The sequence below is a fragment of the Simochromis diagramma genome, unplaced genomic scaffold, assembly GCF_900408965.1.
Source record: "Simochromis diagramma unplaced genomic scaffold, fSimDia1.1 OVJJ01000603.1, whole genome shotgun sequence".
Lineage (NCBI taxonomy): Eukaryota > Metazoa > Chordata > Actinopteri > Cichliformes > Cichlidae > Simochromis > Simochromis diagramma.
The window spans coordinates 3,322,297-3,342,604 of record NW_024387414.1 but is presented as its reverse complement, the minus strand read 5'-3'; the positions used below and the strand labels follow the sequence as shown (position 1 = coordinate 3,342,604).

Here is a 20,308-nt window from a genome sequence, read left to right as displayed (position 1 = left end):
CACAGGAGGTCAGAATGAAAGCACAACGTGTTGGTGATTATGTTAGGCTGTGTCTTGTTCTTTTTTCCTCTTCCAAATGAGATTGACGAAGTGGTGTTTTGTCTCTTGCCTCGTCTGACTTTTAAAGCTATGCTGCTACATGTTCTAAATCGCTTTGGTCCAATGGCATTATTACAGAAGGGAATGATGGCAAGAATTACCAAAATAACACTAACATAAAAAAGAATGACATTTTAACATTACTCTGTCACAGAAAACACTGCTGCTGGTGTTATATGAGCTGATGCGCGCACTGATAGCATTAATCCATATTGGTTACTCCGTGCAGTATCATCACCATGTACTGGGTTTGACTGAAACAGAGCGTGACATGGAGCGAGGAGCGAGGGCTGACTTTCTGCTGCAGGCTGGGATGTGTCAGCCTGATTTCCGCTGTGTTCTTGATCCATGGAAAACCATAAAAACCAGCACGGTTTTGCATAAACAAAGTGCACATTACCACCCACACGCATGACCCACTCGACTTTGTTCATTCATTTACGCCATTTGCTGTCATGCCTTTCTTTTTCCACCTGACTCTGTGTCCTGCCTTGCTCGCTCATCTGGATTCTTTCTCCTATTTTAGCTCATTTATTCATTACATCTTTCCTTCACATATCCCTCCTTCTTCCATTACCTGCCGTCACTTCAGCGCTTCATCCATAACACCAAAAACCTACAGTAGTTTGTGCATAACGAGCTGCTGTGCTGTGACAGAAAAACAAGGGAACATAGAAAGGGACGGGAAGGGAGGTCAGCCAGTTCCTCAACTGATTAGACTACAGCTCAATTATTTGCCTTAGTGGAAAATTAGGCACATTTCCAACAAGGAATTTCACATGGTAATGGGAACAAAATAATTAGGCTAATTTTCCTCAGACCAGACTGTGCATCATGAGAAAAGTGCAGTGATTTGTTTGGTCGGGTGGAAATAATGGAGTGAAAAACAGTTTTTCCTTACAAGTATGGATAGAGAGAGCCACCTGGTGTTGGCAACCATGTACAAAGGAAGGTGCTAACAAAAGCTAGCTTCCTAAAACAAGAAGTTACAGAAAAACTGTAGGTCCCGGGTGATGCTATGCTGTAGTGACACAAGACTCGGCGGTATCGACCACGGCAGCACGGCACTGGTTACCGGCATTTCAGACAGTTTATTTCTAGAGAGCTTTAAAGATAATAAAAATACATTCTTTATTTCCACAAAGTTCAGCTCTCTGGAGGACCGTGACGAAGATCTGGAGAGTTTGCAAATTTATACTGAAGAACGTTTGGAGCGAGTTGTTATGTGGAAGCCGAACCAGCAGCGAGAGGAGCCTGAGGACTCCCCCGAAGAGACCTCTACACATTTGGCTGGACTCTAACCTGTGTGTGTGTTTCTGTGATATATACTCTCCCACCCACATCCACTTCTGACTCTTTAAGTGAAATCAAGGTCTGGTTTGCTCACAACCTTCTGAAGCTTAATGGCAATAAAACAGAATTCATTTTAAGGCACCAGATCCAAACTGACTACAGTTCCAACCAGTCTTTCGTTATCCATTGAAACTCTGTCACACCCTCCCCTCAGGTTAAGAGTCTTGGTCTCATCCTCGATAGCGCTCTGTCCTTCACAGCACATGTAAATAATATCACTCGGTCTTCCTACTTTCATCTCCGTAATATTAACCGCCTTCGTCCCTCGCTCACTCCAAACAGTACCTCCATACTCATCAATGCTCTTGTCACATCTCGTTTAGATTACTGTAATTCTCCTCTCTGTGGTCTACCTCATAAATCCCTCCATAAATTGCAGTTAGTTCAAAACACAGCTGCTCGTATTATCTCCAGAACTAGATCCACTGAACATAGAACAGCTCTTCTTAAACAGCTCCATTGGCTCCCAGTTCACCTCCGTGTCAATTTCGAGATCCTGCTTCTCACTTTCAAAGCGCTTCATAAGCTCGCTCCTCCATATCTATCCGATCTTCTCCACACATACTCACCCCACCGTACACGCCGCTCTTCTTCAGCTTCCCTTCTGTCTGTTCCACCTTGTGTTATTGTAAGGTGACCTTGAGGGTCTTAAAGGCGCCTATAAATAAAATGTATCATTATTATTATGACCGAGGAGCTCGGTGGAAGCTTGACTTTACCTGCATACATCGTTCTCACTGTGTCACCTGTTGACCGCCTGCTGCTGGTTTGGACACACTGACTGGTGATAGTCACAGTTTTGTACAAAAAAGGCAAATGTGCCTCATCGTTGATCAGCTCAGAGAGCTGGGCTGCTGGGAGCTTGTGTTTCCCTTCAGAGTGACTCCAACTATTTAAAATGAATAGACGGGATTTAAGAGGAAGGAGCGAAGGACACCGAGCAGCAGATCAGGCATGATGGAAACAGGCCAAAAGTTTATTAAGGAACCAAATTGGAATAATCTGTTTCCAGCAGGCTGGATAAGTAAGTGCTGTTTATTTCAGTATGAAATTTATTTCAAAATTGCTAAAATAACTCTCTGAATGAAACTGTCAATGGCCTGAATTCATTTATTGAATAAACTTTTTTCTTTTTATTTAAAACAAACTTACATAGCAATGGAAACACTTGTATATTCCTCATTTCTCTGTATGTATTATTGGTAAATGGTAAATGGCCTGTATTTATATAGCGCTTTACTAGTCCCTAAGGACCCCAAAGCGCTTTACATATCCAGTCATCCACCCATTCACGCACACATTCACACACTGGTGATGGCAAGCTACATTGTAGCCACTGCTTTATGTTGTAAGGTAGAGTCCACCTTACAACATAAAGCAGCTTGAGGCAACTGTTGTTGTGATTTGGCGAATAAGAGAAGGAGATATTAATAAGTGAGGAGATGGGACGGAACGGGGTGTGATAATGAGGGAAAAGTGAAGGGAGGAAGACAGAGCGATGGAGGGAGTGAGGTGGATGAGAATTGGTGGAGGGAGTAATAGAAGACAAGAAGAAAGGGAATTACTTCAGGGAGGGAGTCAGGGAACAAAATATGGAACAAGAGGAGATACTTTGCAGGTCTTATGTGTGAGACTTGCAGTAGTTAAAAAAAACACTACTTCAGATATCAATTTATAATGATTTTAGAGATTTTAAAGTTGTCTTATGCTACCTGCTCCACGCTGTCTATTTATCATCATCATCATCATCAGGAGCATCCCTTTGCATCATGATGTGCAGCCGAGGCAGCAATCTGCAGTTAATGCTGATGTTTTTATGCTTGAATGATTCTCAGGAAATTGGTAAATGGCTAAATAGATTAAAAAAATACCGGCGGCCACCAGCGCTGCCCCTCCGCCTCCAAGTAGATACACGTATGGTATCCATTTAAAAATTCCACGTCAGCTTGTACTCAAGTTACTGCACTCACAAGATTCAGGAAACGTGACCTCTGACCTTGAGGTCACCGGGATTCAAACCCGACTGATTTTTTTGTAGATGAACCAATGGTATCCCCCCCCACTCACTCACTCAACCCACTTTTCGATTAACACCTGGACACTACAGCTTCTTGTAACATCCACTCCAGCTTTTCTTTCCACACACTATTTTGTTGGAGTGGAAAGATCTTGGATCATTTTGACCCTCAAAGTTGTGTTTGTGAAGAAATGACAACTGTCATGAATACAAACCTGCGATCACAGTGCATACCTTCTTGTATTGATGGGGCGTGCAGCATTTGTTTATAGTAGGAGTAGTATAGTCCACACTCTGTCCGAAAGGAGATCTCCCTCTCCACTTCCTGAAAATAAAAAGAAGGATTTTAGTTTCATGAAAGCAAACACTTCTGTTCTCTGTAATATGGAAAACAGATATCCTGGCAAGACATGACAGAAACATGGAGGATAAAGGCAAAGCAGCTAATACACTCATAATCCTCTCCAGTAATAATCAGACAGGTAACACAGTGTGTGAGTGCGTGCTTGGAGGATGTCTTCCCAAGAGACTTCCTGCTCATCATGCGTGATTACTGCTCCTCGGGGGGGTAAGAGGAGAGAGCAAACAGCGAACAACCAGCTGTGGAATATTAAGCCAATCATTAATCTATCATATTTAGTCTGCAAATTGTTTTTGCAACTGTGCTTGACAAAAAGAAACGCTTTGATTTTAGCTTCTCATTTCTTCTAAAACTCACTGAAAGTCTGTCAAATTGTTTCTCCAGATTTACTGCAGCCAAATCCGGTCCGAGCAATCTCCAAATCCTCCGCTTGTTAAAAACCAAAGCATGTTTCCGAGTATTGCTGCAAAGCATTTTATCTGATATTTTTCCAGTAACAACTTCCAGTAATAACTAAAACCTCACAAAAAGACTATAAAATTAGAAATGTATATAACATCTGTCCATTAAAACCAATTCATCAATAGAAAGGATTTTCCAATAACAACGTTCAATTTCTAACATTCATACAAACTTGTACATAAAATGTTCTGTATTCTGAACATATTTCACGCATTTCAGAGGAGAAAGATCCTAATTTAAACAGCCCGGCTCATTCTGCGGCCCTTATATCTGACAAATCATCATAACCAGTCTGTGGAAACCTGAGAGCAGTTATTTGTTCTGTAGCCGTCAGGGAGCAACAGGACAGGGGATCCCAATCAGATCGCCCACCGAGGCAGGTGTTCCCACCAGTTAATTAATGTCATTTACTTGGTTGAAACCATTAGCTGATTAACAGAGTGTAAATCAGCATGAGTCTGCCTCCTGAGCAGAACAACAGAAAACCACTGGTTCATGCAGATATGATCAGCTGCAAAAAATTAAATCCGCATTTGGACGAGCCTCTGGAAGAAAAGACGAGACTGATTCTACGAGCACAGGGACGGCCCGGAGCGCAAGAACGATGAGGAGGGCAGCGAGCGCTTTTAACCTCGGGACTCTCTGCAGCCACAGGCGCTCGGTTATTGTGTTCTTGTTGCTCCGTCAGAAAAACAAGACTACATCTGGAAAAACTATCAAAGTTACTGACATCATACAAAAACATGGCAGATTAAAATAAATATTTTGATCATGTTAAGAGCATTTTGATTAACAACGGGAAACCACGTTAGCTGCTCCACGTGTGAACTGATCCCGATACGTCACAGACGTATCAGCTACGAGCCTCAAAAGGAGGTCAAGTATATTACTGGCACCGTCTATGAAGAAGCTGTTTCAACACTATCTGCAAATGAGTTCACCACATCATCTTTGTATGATTTAGAAGCAAATAAACACCCCAAAATTGAAAGAATGAGTTCACAGCTCGAGAAATGGGAACATCCAGGAAGCACTTGGAGTCACAGATTTGACCTTTTGCAGGAAGATGGATGGCATCTACATCCTGTGTTTAAATGAAAGCTAACAGACCGTCTGAGAAGTTGATGGAGTGGCAGCACGTCGAGAGAGCGAGCCTCCCAGGACTCATCCATACACTGAATGGATGCACGACATTTCCACAAATACATGTGGATTAATAGACATGTATATAGAAATTAAACAAACATAATGTTAAAAGTTGACAAATAGACACCTTCATAAAAACTTCCTACACATGAAGAGAAAAATTAGCTATAGAGATCCAACATTTTCGTACCAGGGTCTGCATGTGACCTTCTGTGAAGTCAGACGTTTTAACATTGGCGTCTACAGAGGCTGACTCGAGTTTGGAGACGGCCTCTAGTGGCCATTCCAGGAACTGCACTGATTTGGCATTGAGTTGCATCTTGGTTGAAGAGATATTTCTTGGTGTTTAAGATCATTTCTAACATTTCTGAATTATGCAGCACTTTTCCAACTGAGCAGGCGAAACTTTATCTCTAACTTCAGAAAAGAAAAAAAGCAACAGACAGAAAAAAATAAATCTATGCCACTTCAACTATAAAGGAGTTTGTTCATTTTGTAGATAATAACAGCATCAGATGCCTGTTGCTTGCTGGATCTTTGTACCGTGATCTCACCGTTATTGGGGCCACTCTGTAACGACCTAACAACACAGAAGGGGCGGGAGCTCTGACTGTGGTTGCAGATTGGACTACGGTGTGCTGTGATGGTTTTCATTAGCACCGTGCTGCAGACTGAACCCAGGAAGCAGACTGAACCTGCCCCCGAGGCGGTCACATCGAAGCAGAGCTCGTTTGTAATGTGTTTGGTTTATCAATCGCTCACATTGAAACACTTTCTATAAACACGTAATAACTCCTACCGTGAGCTGCGAGAACCACAGCAGATTCTCATGTAAGCCGTTCACACACCAGGCCTGAGTCACTGCCAGCAGCACAGCCGCTAACAGCCCTGCTGCCATGAAAACGCACTGTTGCCAAGGCCGCAGGGGTGAAACGCCTGAACCGGAATGGGAACGTGAACCGGATCGCCCAAGCAGAGAAACCCCTCCTTCACCCCCCTCCTGTGTTCCCGACAGAGCGTTATGGTTACATCTGCCTTCAGACGGCGCATCTTGTGAAAGGCCACGTTTTGGCTTCACCCTCTTACGGAGCTCCATTGCCTGGGAACGCAGAGATTATCAATAAATTCTTGGATCCTTTGATGAGCTGAATCCAGGTAGATAAACAGGACGCTCCCGGGTTAAGGTACAGAACTGATCCAAATCCATTACGGGAAAAAAATGTAACTGTGGTGTGTTTTTCTCTTCTTGAAGTCAATCCAAATAAATTCGCTTTTTAATCGCTTCAAGTTCCCTGCCAAAGGAAATATGCAAAAGCTTCCTCTGAGGGATGAGCAGCTACTTTCCTTCCCAATCCTCCTTTTGAGTTTTGCCCAAGGCAAAACAAGCCTTGGCTTTCCACCAAGAACTCTGATGAGATGGCTAATCCTCAATTTAAATTAAGGTCAAAGAGAATAGGCCTAGTTAACAAGTTCACACATTGCTCATTACGCTGGAAGCCAGTACACTTCTCAGAAGGCACCGATCCTCTTCTCTCTGTGTGTCTGTGTTACCATTTCCTCCTTATGGGTCTTTGAATAACTCCCATCTCTGTTATGTGATGCACGAAAAATCCAAGCCAGGGTCCATCCAGCATTTCCTCTGCTCTATGTCTGCCAAAGCCTAAATACGAAGTGGCCTCTGCCTCCATCGAACGCAGCCGGCAACTTCAGAACAAAAAGCAAACAGAAAGACTAAACCCTGCGAACAACAGGACAGGCTGTGGATAACTGCAGCAGCCAGAGGGAGGGAGGGAGAAGCGAGTTGACTACTGGTGACCCCTCGTCTATAAAAGCACACGTGCTTACAGGAAAAGAATAAGAAGAATAAGTGGGGGTGGGGAAACATGGGAACATCGTTCGGAAAATGCAGGGAACAGTTGTCGGAAGGTTTGTGGATCTGTGCGCGCGTCTGAAATAAACCGAGGCGCTGCGGCCGGCACGGATGTGACCTCACACCTGATGAATTCAAGAGGCCAGATTAAGCCAGCTGTCTCGCTACATAAGAGGACAAGAGATAATAAGCACTGTAAGGGTATGAGCGTGAACGAGGGAGAAAAAAATCCTCCAGACCCTTTCACCTCAGGCTAACTCTGATAATACATTCCCTCAACAGCATGCTGGGTGAGGAAACCACATATGAGATTATTAAAAGCAGTCCCCTTTCTGTGAAGCTTTTCCCCCAGGCCGCCGTGCTCCGATACCATCAGTCACGTAGGGTCAGGTCGGGTCAGGCAGCAGCACTGATCAGGCGGGACTCCCAAATCCACAAATTACTTTCCAGCATGTTTCACAGTTCTTTCCAGCCTACTTGACCTGAAGACACTTCAGACAACGTGTGTGCGCGTGTGTGTGCGTGTGCATGAAACAGTAAATGGGAGAATAAAAGTGAGAGAGATGGGTGGCGTCTCTGAAGGCAGGAAATTAAATATATCCATCCAGACGGCCCAGAGAGCAACAGGAAGCAGTTCAGGGTAAAACCAGGTGCACAAAACACACTTTTCTGTGTCTTGGAAACTTCTTTTGGATAATTCAGCATGTTCTTCTGTCCGCACAGCTAAATTTAAACATTTGAATTTGAAAGTCATTTCCCTCTGTTTGGGTCTCCACGCAAACTGAGCTGGTAGTTTTTGTGGTTTTCTTTCATTTCACAACCACAATCAGGGTTCAACAAAACGAGCAGTAATGATTAAAAAGAACAAACGCTGGCTGATGGATCTTAGTTTTCATTTCTTTGCCATAATCTTTACATTTGGCAGATTTCTTTTAGCAGCAATACCTGCAGCACAGTGAGTGTTTAGTCCACTTCACTTAAATGAAAGCCTTAGTTCCTAATTATCTTTCTGATAGAAACAAAAATAAATCTACTAATCTTACTGGTATACATTAACATTAAAAGGCCAATCCTGCTGCATAACATGCAGTGCAATAGTGAGAAGACTACATGAGTCCATGACTATACGTGTGACAGTACACAGATATACAAAACACAATCAGCAAAGAGACATGTGATGCATAACGCCGTAAGGTCATAGGCTACCATCACCACCTGCAGCCTGAGACAGGTGAGTCTGAGTCTGTCAAACTTTGTCACAACATCGACCTGATCAGTCTACCGACAGAGGAACAGAGTATGGGAGGGACTGAGCGAGGAAACTACTAAATTTCATTCCCTGAGACAGATTAAAAAATTTAAACAAATCAAAAAAATATATCTGAACAAGTCACCCAACTAAAAAGCTCTGGAGATGAAAATGAAAGCCAAAGCAAAAGTTTTTAGAACAAACAAACAAACAAAAACTGCAGTTCCCCTGATGGCCACCTGAGGTTGGCTCCTACAGCGAGTCCATCCTCATGCACTCTCATTTTAAAATATCCAACTTTAGAGGATTGAAAGGTATATCTGCAGCATGGGACCAAAACAGTTTTGGACATAGTTGACAGCTTCCTATTTTATAACACCTCTGAATGGGGTGATTTTCAACTGGACAAGGTAGTTAGGGGCGTGGCCACATTGATTTATAGCACAGGAAGCTGTAACTGATCAGCGTCGACTAGGCCTCATTCACTAATTCTAGTGATTGAACCAGAACTCTTCACTGTGTTTCAGCTATTGGTATTTTTTAGCATGTTTGCTGATATATTTTTGATGAGATTCTAGTATTTTACAGGGAGTGCAGAATTATTAGGCAGATGAGTATTTTGTCCACATCATCCTCTTCATGCATGTTGTCTTACTCCAAGCTGTATAGGCTCGAAAGCCTACTACCAATTAAGCATATTAGGTGATGTGCATCTCTGTAATGAGAAGGGGTGTGGTCTAATGACATCAACACCTTATATCAGGTGTGCATAATTATTAGGCAACGTCCTTTCCTTTGGCAAAATGGGTCAAAAGAAGGACTTGACAGGCTCAGAAAAGTCAAAAATAGTGAGAAATCTTGCAGAGGGATGCAGCAGTCTCAAAATTGCAAAGCTTCTGAAGCGTGATTATCGAACAATCAAGCGTTTCATTCAAAATAGTCAACAGGGTCGCAAGAAGCGTGTGGAAAAACCAAGGCGCAAAATAACTGCCCATGAACTGAGAAAAGTCAAGCGTGCAGCTGCCAAGATGCCACTTGCCACCAGTTTGGCCATATTTCAGAGCTGCAACATCACTGGAGTGCCCAAAAGCACAAGGTGTGCAATACTCAGAGACATGGCCAAGGTAAGAAAGGCTGAAAGACGACCACCACTGAACAAGACACACAAGCTGAAACGTCAAGACTGGGCCAAGAAATATCTCAAGACTGGTTTTTCTAAGGTTTTATGGACTGATGAAATGAGAGTGAGTCTTGATGGGCCAGATGGATGGGCCCGTGGCTGGATTGGTAAAGGGCAGAGAGCTCCAGTCCGACTCAGACGCCAGCAAGGTGGAGGTGGAGTACTGGTTTGGGCTGGTATCATCAAAGATGAGCTTGTGGGGCCTTTTCGGGTTGAGGATGGAGTCAAGCTCAACTCCCAGTCCTACTGCCAGTTTCTGGAAGACACCTTCTTCAAGCAGTGGTACAGGAAGAAGTCTGCATCCTTCAAGAAAAACATGATTTTCATGCAGGACAATGCTCCATCACACGCGTCCAAGTACTCCACAGCGTGGCTGGCAAGAAAGGGTATAAAAGAAGAAAAACTAATGACATGGCCTCCTTGTTCACCTGATCTGAACCCCATTGAGAACCTGTGGTCCATCATCAAATGTGAGATTTACAAGGAGGGAAAACAGTACACCTCTCTGAACAGTGTCTGGGAGGCTGTGGTTGCTGCTGCACGCAATGTTGATGGTGAACAGATCAAAACACTGACAGAATCCATGGATGGCAGGCTTTTGAGTGTCCTTGCAAAGAAAGGTGGCTATATTGGTCGCTGATTTGTTTTTGTTTTGTTTTTGAATGTCAGAAATGTATATTTGTGAATGTGGAGATGTTATATTGGTTTCACTGGTAAAAATAAATAATTGAAATGGGTATATATTTGTTTTTTGTTAAGTTGCCTAATAATTCTGCACAGTAATAGTCACCTGCACACACAGATATCCCCCTAAAATAGCTAAAACTAAAAACAAACTAAAAACTACTTCCAAAAACATTCAGCTTTGATATTAATGAGTTTTTTGGGTTCATTGAGAACATGGTTGTTGTTCAATAATAAAATTATTCCTCAAAAATACAACTTGCCTCCCTGTATTACTGTAGCTTAAAGTAAGCTACATCTGGGCACCAGTTTAGCTCGCAGGTGACCACATGCCGCAGGGCTAAATGCAGCAGCGCAGGTTCAACTCCAACCCAAGGGCCTTTGCTGTTGTTCTCTCCCCATTTTTTCTATCTAATGTTCAATTTATTACATAATAAAGGCCAAACATTTACTGATATATGGTGAAGCTTACCATCTCCTCTATCATCTATTGATACTTTGTAGGCGTTACTTTCTCTGAGTGATTGCTGGATAACCTTTTAAGCTATATCTATCATTTTGTCAGATGTCCGTTATAAAATCTGCATCGCTCGGACTGAGTTAGTTGAAAATGGCATTCACACCTGTGTGTCCAGTGTGGACAGATCTGTTAATGCTGGCTGTGAACACTGCCCGAGGGCATTTTTATACAAAAAAGAACACCAGAGATGGAAAGTGTGTATACCAGCGAGTCAAAAGCCAGCAGTCCTATTGAATGGAGATATTTAATATCATACATCATCATAAATACGAGGCCAACAGAATATCATTGATGGTCTCCTCCAAAAAAAGGCCCAAGTTGTTCAAAGTTTGTTGCAGAGACAGATGTGTAGAGTGTGAAGAGCAGAGCTTGAAAGAAAATATCCAGGGTAGGTTTTCACCTCCACACAAGCGAGAGATGATTCGGGTTTCTCACGACATGCTACGGGACTAGCCGCTTAAAATTCCAAAGTGCTGCTAAAACGGCCAAAGCGTCCTTCTTGTCCAAAATCATCCTGGCCAATGACCATAACCCCCGTACCTTATTTAAAATGTTTAACTCTGTGGTTAACCCTTCCCCGGACATGCCTTTAATTTATTCTCAGGCTCTTTGTGAGCGATTTCAAATTCACTTTTTAGATAAGATCACATCTCTTAAGTCCTCCCTTCCCCCTGTTTTATATCCTCTCCCCATTCCTGAGTGCATTTCAACTTTCCACCAGTTTGAGCCTGTGTCACTTTTGTCTCTTAAGCGTCTAGTTGTTCAAATGAATAACACCAATACTGTGCTTGACATTCTTCCATCTCGCTTAGCGAAGGACTGTTTTGATGTAATTGGACCTAGTATCCTATTTCTTATGAACCTTTCCTTGCTCTCAGGCTGTGTTCCTTTGGCCTTTAAGCATGCTGTAGTCCACCCGATTCTTAAAAAAAGAAACTCTGACTGTTATGACCTTTCAAACTACAGACCGATCACTAAGCTTTCGTTCTTGTCCAAGATCCTGGAGGGACTAGTTCTCTCCCAGCTCCAGGCGTACTTGGACACGAACAATATTGCTGAGACATTATGTTCCGCATGAGGACCTGGAGAAGCTTATTCACACTTTTGTGACCTCCAGGTTGGATTATTGTAACTCCTTGTACTACGGTTTTCCCTCTTCTCTTCTTCTTAGACTGGAAACAGTCCAAAATGCAGCAGCCCGCCTCTTGACTGGTACCAGGAAATTTTGCCCTATTACTCCTGTTCTAGCTAGCTTGCATTGGCTAATAAGTACCGTATTCAATTTAAAATATTACTCCTTACATTCAAAACTATTAATAAATTAGTGCCGATTATCCCTGTGAACTTCTCAAACCTGCTAGAACACTCAGATCTGCCACTCAATTACTTCTGACTCAACCCAGATCTCGGCTGAAGTCTCGAGGTGACCGTGCGTTTGCTCTGGCTGCCCCGGTACTGTGGAATACCCTTCCTCTCGACCTCCGCGCATCTGATTCCATTGCACTGTTCAAATCACGACTAAAAACCCACTTATTCAATCTTGCCTTTCCCTCTAGTTAATATTTCTTTCATGATTTTATATTATGCACTTTTATGCTCATTTAATTTCTTGTTTGCTCTGTACCTGCTGCTTTCCTATGTATCAGTGACAGCTACCTGCTTGCATACTTAGTACTTGCTTTGGTCCTATTTCTATTATCTTCTTTCTATTCTCTATGTTACTTGTTAAGCACCTTGGCATACCCTTGGTTTTTAAGTGTGCTTTATAAATAAAGTTTATTATTATTATTATTATTATTATTATGACTGTGAATGTTAGACTGTTGGTTTCAGAAAGTTAGAGAAACTGTTGGACATCAGCAGCAGAGACTGCTTATGCATTTTCATGTTCCCAGACAGTCTCCCTAAAAAAAACACTGAATGTTTTAATGCTGAGCCACAGCCACGTTTTTAATGTAACCGAGCAGATTCGGCCTGCTCTGTGCGAACACAGACTCAGGCGCAGGCTTTGATTGCATTAACAGAAGGAAACAGTTCACATATGCATGCAGTGTGCGATGATGTCAGCCAGGAGCCCACTTATTTGTGGGAACATTTCAGGGAGATGTTCTCCAGGCCTGTAAAGTGACCTGCATTTATTATGAATGAACACATCTGTCTGCTCCCCTTCACACACACACATAAACAGAAAAAAAGCCCGCGCTGGACCGCAAACTGTGTCCACACGGATTCCGATCAATTAACTCAAAGTGCCGCTTTGTGTCCCTGTGACAGAAGCTCACAAATTACCGTGAGCACGACGGCGCTATACGCGGGCAAGATGCATTTCACATTTTCATGAGAAACAGAATAAGCACCTGGCTGCCCATGCAGGCAACCAAGAGGAAGTAAACTGATGACGCAGTCTCGTCTGTTCTACACAAAGAGATGAGTCGTCCTGTGATTGGGATAGAGCTTCAGAACCAGACGTGTCTCTGGTGTCAGGTTATGATTCAGTAGTCCCTGTGGGAAGCTCCCACTCTAAAGAGATTTACAGAAAACCAAACTGTGCTTTATCTTCAGCCTTCTCTTAATACCTTCCATATGCACATAACAGTCGGCTTTCCTGCAAACCAACCTGCAACTTTAGTCAAAGGAAGGCAATAAATTCATGAACCAAACATTTATCTCCAATTTGTTTTCATGGGTAAGTATAAAGATATTTCTAACAATGTTTCAAAAGTCCACATTACTCTTTGCATTTTTGTCTTTAATGCTTAGTTATGAATAAAATGCATTTGGACATTTTTGTAGTTTACAAGTAGCATCATGACAGAGTTGAATGTGGGAACCTTTATTATTGACAGTATTACACTGAGGGGACTCTGAACACTGAAGTCTGTCAGACACAGACAGCTGGAGGCACCGTGGACAATTACTGGTTTCCATTATACTTCTTTGAAGTCCACCTGAGAGGCACATGTGTACTTGATACAGTGCTTAACAAATTTATTAGACCACCACCCAATGTAAGGTCTGTGCCACAGCCGCCCTAAATTACCAGTACCGGTAACTGGGTCATTCCATCTCAAAACAACACGGGCCTTAAACCTCCAACTGTTATGGTCCAAAGACTAGACATTTATAATGACTGCTGCAAAATGTTGGCTTCATGTATCAAATAATTTACAAGATTTTTTTTTTTTTTTAAAGGTTTTTGACCCACTTTAAGGTCTTCAACATCTGGCAATGTATCAACATCTCAAAAACTCAAAAAAAAGCCCCCCTCCTCGAGTTTGGTTCTGTCTGAGGTTTCTTCCTGTTAAAAGGGAGTTTTTCCTTCCCACTTTCACCAAGTAATGCTCTGTTTGAATGTTGTCCCGTATTGAGCCTCTTATTAAGGTCTTTAACCTTGAGTATAAAGGACCTTGAAGGGACTGCTGTTGTCCCGTCACTGTCCCGAATCCGATAGTGAAATTTAGATCACCTGGACTACAGCGAGCTCGCCCTGTGATCGCTGAATCAATTCATTCTTGAGTCCAGATGCCAGATTTGCAGAGATTTCATCAGCGTGTTCAACACATTTTACCTTCATTTGTTTTCCTCCTCTGCTATGTCAAAAATGTATAATTACACACATAATGGCCTCGTTAATGTCACCAATTACTGCAATAATAGAATTTCCTACAAGTATCCTGTAGCTAACCACAAGCAGATGCTAACGTTACACCACATTCTACAATGTAGAATCCTCTTTTTTCCTCTTTGCTATTTTCCAGTAATGAACACTCAAAGGTTACTTAGAAACAATGAGCTTGTTAGGAGAAACAATGTCTCAGATTGTGGTTTTGACTTACATAGCTGCGCATCTGGTTGTTCAACTTTCCATCCCTCCCTGTGATAAACAACTTCAGAGCAATTTTCACACAAAATATTAACCTGCAGTGTTTTCACTTCATATGTAAAAGTAGATTACAAAACCACAAAACACCAAAACAAACCACTCCAAAAAAATATAATGTTCTTGCGTCAGTTGCTGCAGGAAAACAAATGATTCATACTGCATCACTTAATGATGCAAAGACAATTTATGGCAGCAGCATTGATTCACACTTTGCCCCAGTTTTAGTACTAATGCAGACATCTTTTCTGCCATGTCACCCAGTTTGAAATCTGCTATGTATATCTCAGCCAGAACCAGAGTGCTGCTGACGCTCTAAAGGGGGGCAATTATAAATGACATCACATTTGGCAGAGCACAATGTTCTGTTGCTGTACAACAATGAACAAACCCTGAAAGGCCTGAAACAACCGCGATGATTCAGGATCTCATGTGGTTCACATAACAGCCCTGAAAAATTCATCCCATGAAGCGCGTGGAAAAGCAATCATCACGTTTTAGGATGAAGTGTTTATGACGTGTTTGAAGACCATTTTAGGAAGAAAACTGGACGAGGGGATGTCCCTGGCACTGATGTCGAAGCTACGTTAGATAAGCGCAAAGCGCGTGTGGAAATTTTTAGCTTAACGGTCACACCGTGTGACACTTTTCCATCAGTTAATATCCACATCTGTGATGTGGTTAATGAATCGTGCACATGGATGTCAAATCCTCAGATAACTTTGTTAGACAAGTGCCAAATACATCAATCCAGGCAGCTTTACTGCTTTTTAACAAGAGCTTTATAAAATTTAAACAGCGCCACATATTTCCAACTTTTCCAGCTCACTGGCAGTACTTTAAGATAAGCTGTCACTAAGACATACAGCCACCGAGAGGCTAATTCTTATTGAGACATCTACAATTCCCTATCTCTAAAAAAGTTCGGACATTGTAGAAAACATAGATGAAAACATAAAGAGGTGATCTGCAAAGCCTTTAAATTCCCACGCTCGACTTGAATCTGATTCCAGCAGCACATTTCAAAGAAGCAGTGTTTACCACAGGGTTGCATCACCTCTTATTTTTAAAACTCTCGGTAAGTGTCTGGGAACTCAAACCAGAGGCTGAAAGTGAACTTCTTTCCTGCAGTTGCTAATAAACAGTATAAAAGATGGATGTAGTTTCCAGATATGCCAAGCAGCAAGGTCTAAACCCGTATTTTCTTTTCAATGACCAGCAGGGGGCGACAATTGTAGCTGCAAAAAACAAATCTATGAGACAGGGTCCCTCAGTCCCCTCCTGCTGGGACCTCAGTAAACATTTCCCTGATTACTTTCTGCATAATGCATAAAACAGGAAGTTTATTCTGTAAATCACAGTCATTCTTTAGAAAGGATTTGCTCTTTCATTAATGGCTTGTTTCGTCTTTCCCCTTCCACAGTGTCGGGTCTGTGACCGTAAACAGTCTTTACCTTTATGTTGGAAAACCACAGGTCGTTCTCATGTAGCGTCGCCACGTAGATGCAGCAAAGCAGGCCAAGACCAACAGAGACAGACCAACCAACTGAAGTCCAGATTATAGCTCCCCATGACCAATCACCTGCAAGAACATTAGCATGTTAGTTTTCACTGTAGGGTAAAATTTAACGTGAAACAGTAACACTTTTCTTTTTTTACTGATGGCTGGATTTCATTTAGCTGCTTGGGCTTCAGGGTCATGTTGCTGTGCATGTTGGCAGATTCAGCTGCGTACAACCTTCTCAGAGAGTGCACACCTGCTGCAGACACTTCACCGGGAAAGGCGAGAGGTTCAGTATTCTAAAATATGTCGAAAACAGCACACATTTTCAGACAGTCTCTTCTAAAAGGCACTTGTGGCGTTCTATTCGGACACCCGCGTGTAAAATGACAAAAATGAGTCGAGTATGAAAAAAAAGAAGAAGCTTCAGCCCCTTTGCCACCTCTGCACAGCTGGCCAACCACTGTGTGAAGTGGGTGTGAATGCTAGATTGTTGGTTTCACAGAGTTATAGAAGCAGCTCTCTCTAATGTGACTCCAGAAAGGTGTGCAGGGAGTCGTTTCCTGTTCGACCCTCCAACATGCACTTCATGACTGCAGCTTACTGGGAAACTTGACTAGAACAGAGCTACTTTTAGTCTTTTAAAAGGTTTTAATAACACCCACTGTGACGAGTGAAAATATGTGCTGTGTGTTCCTCGTGCAGTTTCTGCAGAAACTGACTTTTTGCACAACATTGTAAATGTTTTGAATTGTCATAAAAGTGCACATCGTGATGCACGTAAGTGCGACACCCGCTAGTTTTCATTCAGTGGACACTTGTGAAATGAAGGTTACAAATATAATATGACACCAGAGTCAATCATTTAAATGTTGAAATGAAGAAAAAAGCTTATCAAGCTTCAGTCTCCTTTAGGGATGAGACACAAGAAAACATGACTGTGCATGCATAAATACAACAAAGGTGTACGATTGTAGGCTTGAACCCGCAGAGTGATTTATGAAGGCGTCAATAAAAATCACACTGAGCAGACCTGCAGAGGGTCAAAGTCGAGGCCAGATATTGACCACCATCTCCCAGGAGATGGCTCTGACCCAAAAAAAAACCCTGCAGCAAAGTGCTTTGTTTCCAGCCAGTCTCCGCCCCCTTCTAATCGCCCATCGCCACCTAATCTGCACAGGTACTGGTACTCAATCAAGAACTTGCATTTGAGAACCGGCCCACATGAGAAGCTAACATTTTGGGTGGCTTCAAAGTGTCCTTGAGCAAGACACTGAACGTCAAATTGCCTCCACTGATGTGTGAGTGTGTGTGAGAGGGGTAACAAATAAATCACAATAAAGTCCTGTGTGAATGTGCACTGCGGGCTAAGTGTGAGCAGAATAGAGTGATCTAACTATCAGCCCAGGCATTCATGTGTTGTTTACGTGCAAATTTGATGGCCGCAGCTGCAAATAATGATTTCAGCGTTTTTCATTTGACACAAAAGCATCGCACACATAACAATGTCTCTTCTTTGAATGCAGAAATGCACAAAAGGTGTAAGATATCAGGCTTTAACCAGCAGAGCAATTTATGAAAACATCAGTAAAGCCACACTGAGAACACCTGTAGCAGGTTAAAGTCAGGGTCAGATCCTGAACACTATCCCTGGAGCTCGAGCTGGCTTTGGCTCAAAAAGCCCGCAGCAGGTGCTTGGTTTTTAGCCAGTCACAACCCGATGTGACTTTCTACCCAGTGCAACACCAGTGCCCAATCTGGAAATACTTCTACTCATTTCCACCACAAAAAAAAAAGTTTTAAAATGCCTGGATTGCACTGACGCAGTGCCAGCACTGCTGCAAAGCCAGTTCTGCTTTGGTGCCTTGAGAATCAGCTTTAAAGTCAACAGATTTGAGAACCAAACACTACAGGTGGAAATTGGGGATGCTTCATGTGGGAACAAAATAACAGCAGACTGCAAATCAAACCCACTGACAAGTCCTCAACTACTTTGGCAGAGGTAAAAAGCCTGGTACTGCTGCCAAAAAGCTGGCACCAGAACAGCACCAAGAACTTCACCAGTGATCGGCTCAAACCTGCTGAAATGTGTGGTAGAACTGGCACTTGCAGCTTGTTGGTGGGAAACATCTATGTGTGGCTCAAGCCTGAGATGGGAGTGCGGGGTGTCTCACTCACCATGCAGGATCTTCTCCGGATGGTGTTCAGAGCAACAGTTGTGCTGCTGGGACTGAAGCTCTGCAGCAGGAGAGGGCTCCTTCCCCTTGCTGCCCTTCCTCTGACGCAGGGTTGTCATGTTGAAATGCTGCCAGCAGAGCGCACACACAGGGGAGGGGGTCTGATTATCCACACTGATACACATGTACACACAGGCAAAGAGCAAACATGTGCCCCAAAATTACTGCGCTCAGAGCCAAAGCAAACAGGTCTTTCATTCAGTTCACGATGGATGGATGGGTGGATGGATGGGTGGATGGATGGATGGATGGGTGGGTGGATGGATGGATGGGGGGTGGACAGGCCTGCTTACAGCATTTCCTGGTCACGCTGACGCCAGAATAACGTGCAAATAAATAAAATAAATAAATAAATGAGATCAGCCTATCGACAACAGATTATCAGAGAGCTCTATTCATTCTACCGTTTTTAAACCGGACCAAATGTCGCGCCAAACATAACCGCAGATGCGCTCCAGCAGAGGATCATGAGGGATGTGGGGCGAACAGGGAGCCACATAAGACGGTAAAGTAGATGAGGCGGGTTTGAACCGCCACTGGGAAGCACAGACACGCAACCACAGCCTCGTTATGGTGAATGTGCGTTTCACAACACAGAGGCGCGCTCCCGCGGTGGACGAAGGACTTTGTTTCTGCCTTGACATCAACAAAAGACGAAAACGAGTCGAGCCAACGGAACATTTAGCGAAGCCTCACCCTCCTCCACAGCAGCGGCTGGCAGGATGCTCCGACAGCTCTCTCTCCCCCTCTCTCTTTCTCTACGCCTCTCTACCTCCCTCGCTCTTTCATTTTTCTCTCATTCTTTTTTTTCACCTGCTGTTAAAATTCAGCGGTCAGCCTCGTACCGCACGGGGTTTAACGGAGGGGACAGCACCGGAACACGAGAGGACCCGCCTTCAAAATAAAAGCGTGAGGTGAGGGGGGAGGTAGGTGTTTCGGAGATTAACTAAATAATTACAAAACTAAAAAAAATCTAAAATTAAAAAAATAAATATGGAACAGGGGCCGCGTAAGTTAGTGAATATTTTTACTAAAGAAAAACAAAAATCACTAAAATTATTTGGAGACAGTTTTTACAAACTAAGTGTAACAGATTTGCAGACAGTCCATACACTCAAAAATGCCATGATGCTCAATTTAATTTAATTTAATTTAATTTAATTTAATTACAAGTTTTCGGTGTAATTTTGCTACATAAGTAAAATGAAAAATGTCAACTTTAATGCAATTTTATTAAATAAAATCCCAGTTAATCCCAAGCACAATTTCCTTTTAAAAAATTAGCATAAATAATTATTTGATTTCATCAGTTTCATTTTACTCTGAATTATTGCTTCGTGTTCAATAAGAAGGAAAATCACTCATCTTAATGACACCGAGTCTGCAGTTTGTTTGGCTGCCTTAATAATACAATTTCAAAGTTATTGCTGATGTTCTACTGTTTCTTATGAGATAATGATCCTAGGAGCTCAAATAAAGAACGTATTTGAATGAATGAACGCATGAATTCCTTGACTGAATTTTACTGCTGTTTTTTCTGTATTTTGTTCTGTGTTTCTCTAAATTTTCCAGTCTTTTCTTCTCACAAATTCGTGAGATATTTTTGCATTAAATTGGACAGATTTGACAGATGACCTCAGTAAATGCTCTCTTCACTATTTGTTACTTGAGTGGTTGTTCAGCCAAAAACAACCTGAACAAAGAAAAATGTATCTGAATTATTTTACAATAAGTGTTTGTGTTTTACTG

The 20,308-nt window shown here is 42.5% G+C and overlaps 1 protein-coding gene across 4 annotated transcripts in view; it reads right to left on the bottom strand.

Annotated features, from left to right (window-relative positions):
- The window catches only part of dpy19l3 (dpy-19 like C-mannosyltransferase 3), a 68,361-nt gene extending 48,900 nt beyond the window's left edge, over positions 1 to 19,461 (bottom strand). For 2 of the 4 annotated variants that reach the window (XM_040011214.1, XM_040011215.1), the window contains exons 1-4: positions 18,964 to 19,461; positions 18,501 to 18,627; positions 16,276 to 16,403; positions 3,704 to 3,794 (exon numbers count right to left, since the gene is read on the bottom strand). In XM_040011214.1, coding sequence (XP_039867148.1) covers positions 3,704 to 3,794; positions 16,276 to 16,403; positions 18,501 to 18,627; positions 18,964 to 19,203 — 586 coding nt within the window. In that variant the 5' untranslated portion in view covers positions 19,204 to 19,461. Of the gene's footprint in view, positions 1 to 3,703; positions 3,795 to 6,237; positions 9,179 to 16,275; positions 16,404 to 18,500; positions 18,628 to 18,963 lie in introns of those variants that run through there. The other 2 variants (XM_040011217.1, XM_040011216.1) reach the window with 2 other exon arrangements.
- Between the last annotated feature and the right edge of the window lie 847 nt (positions 19,462 to 20,308).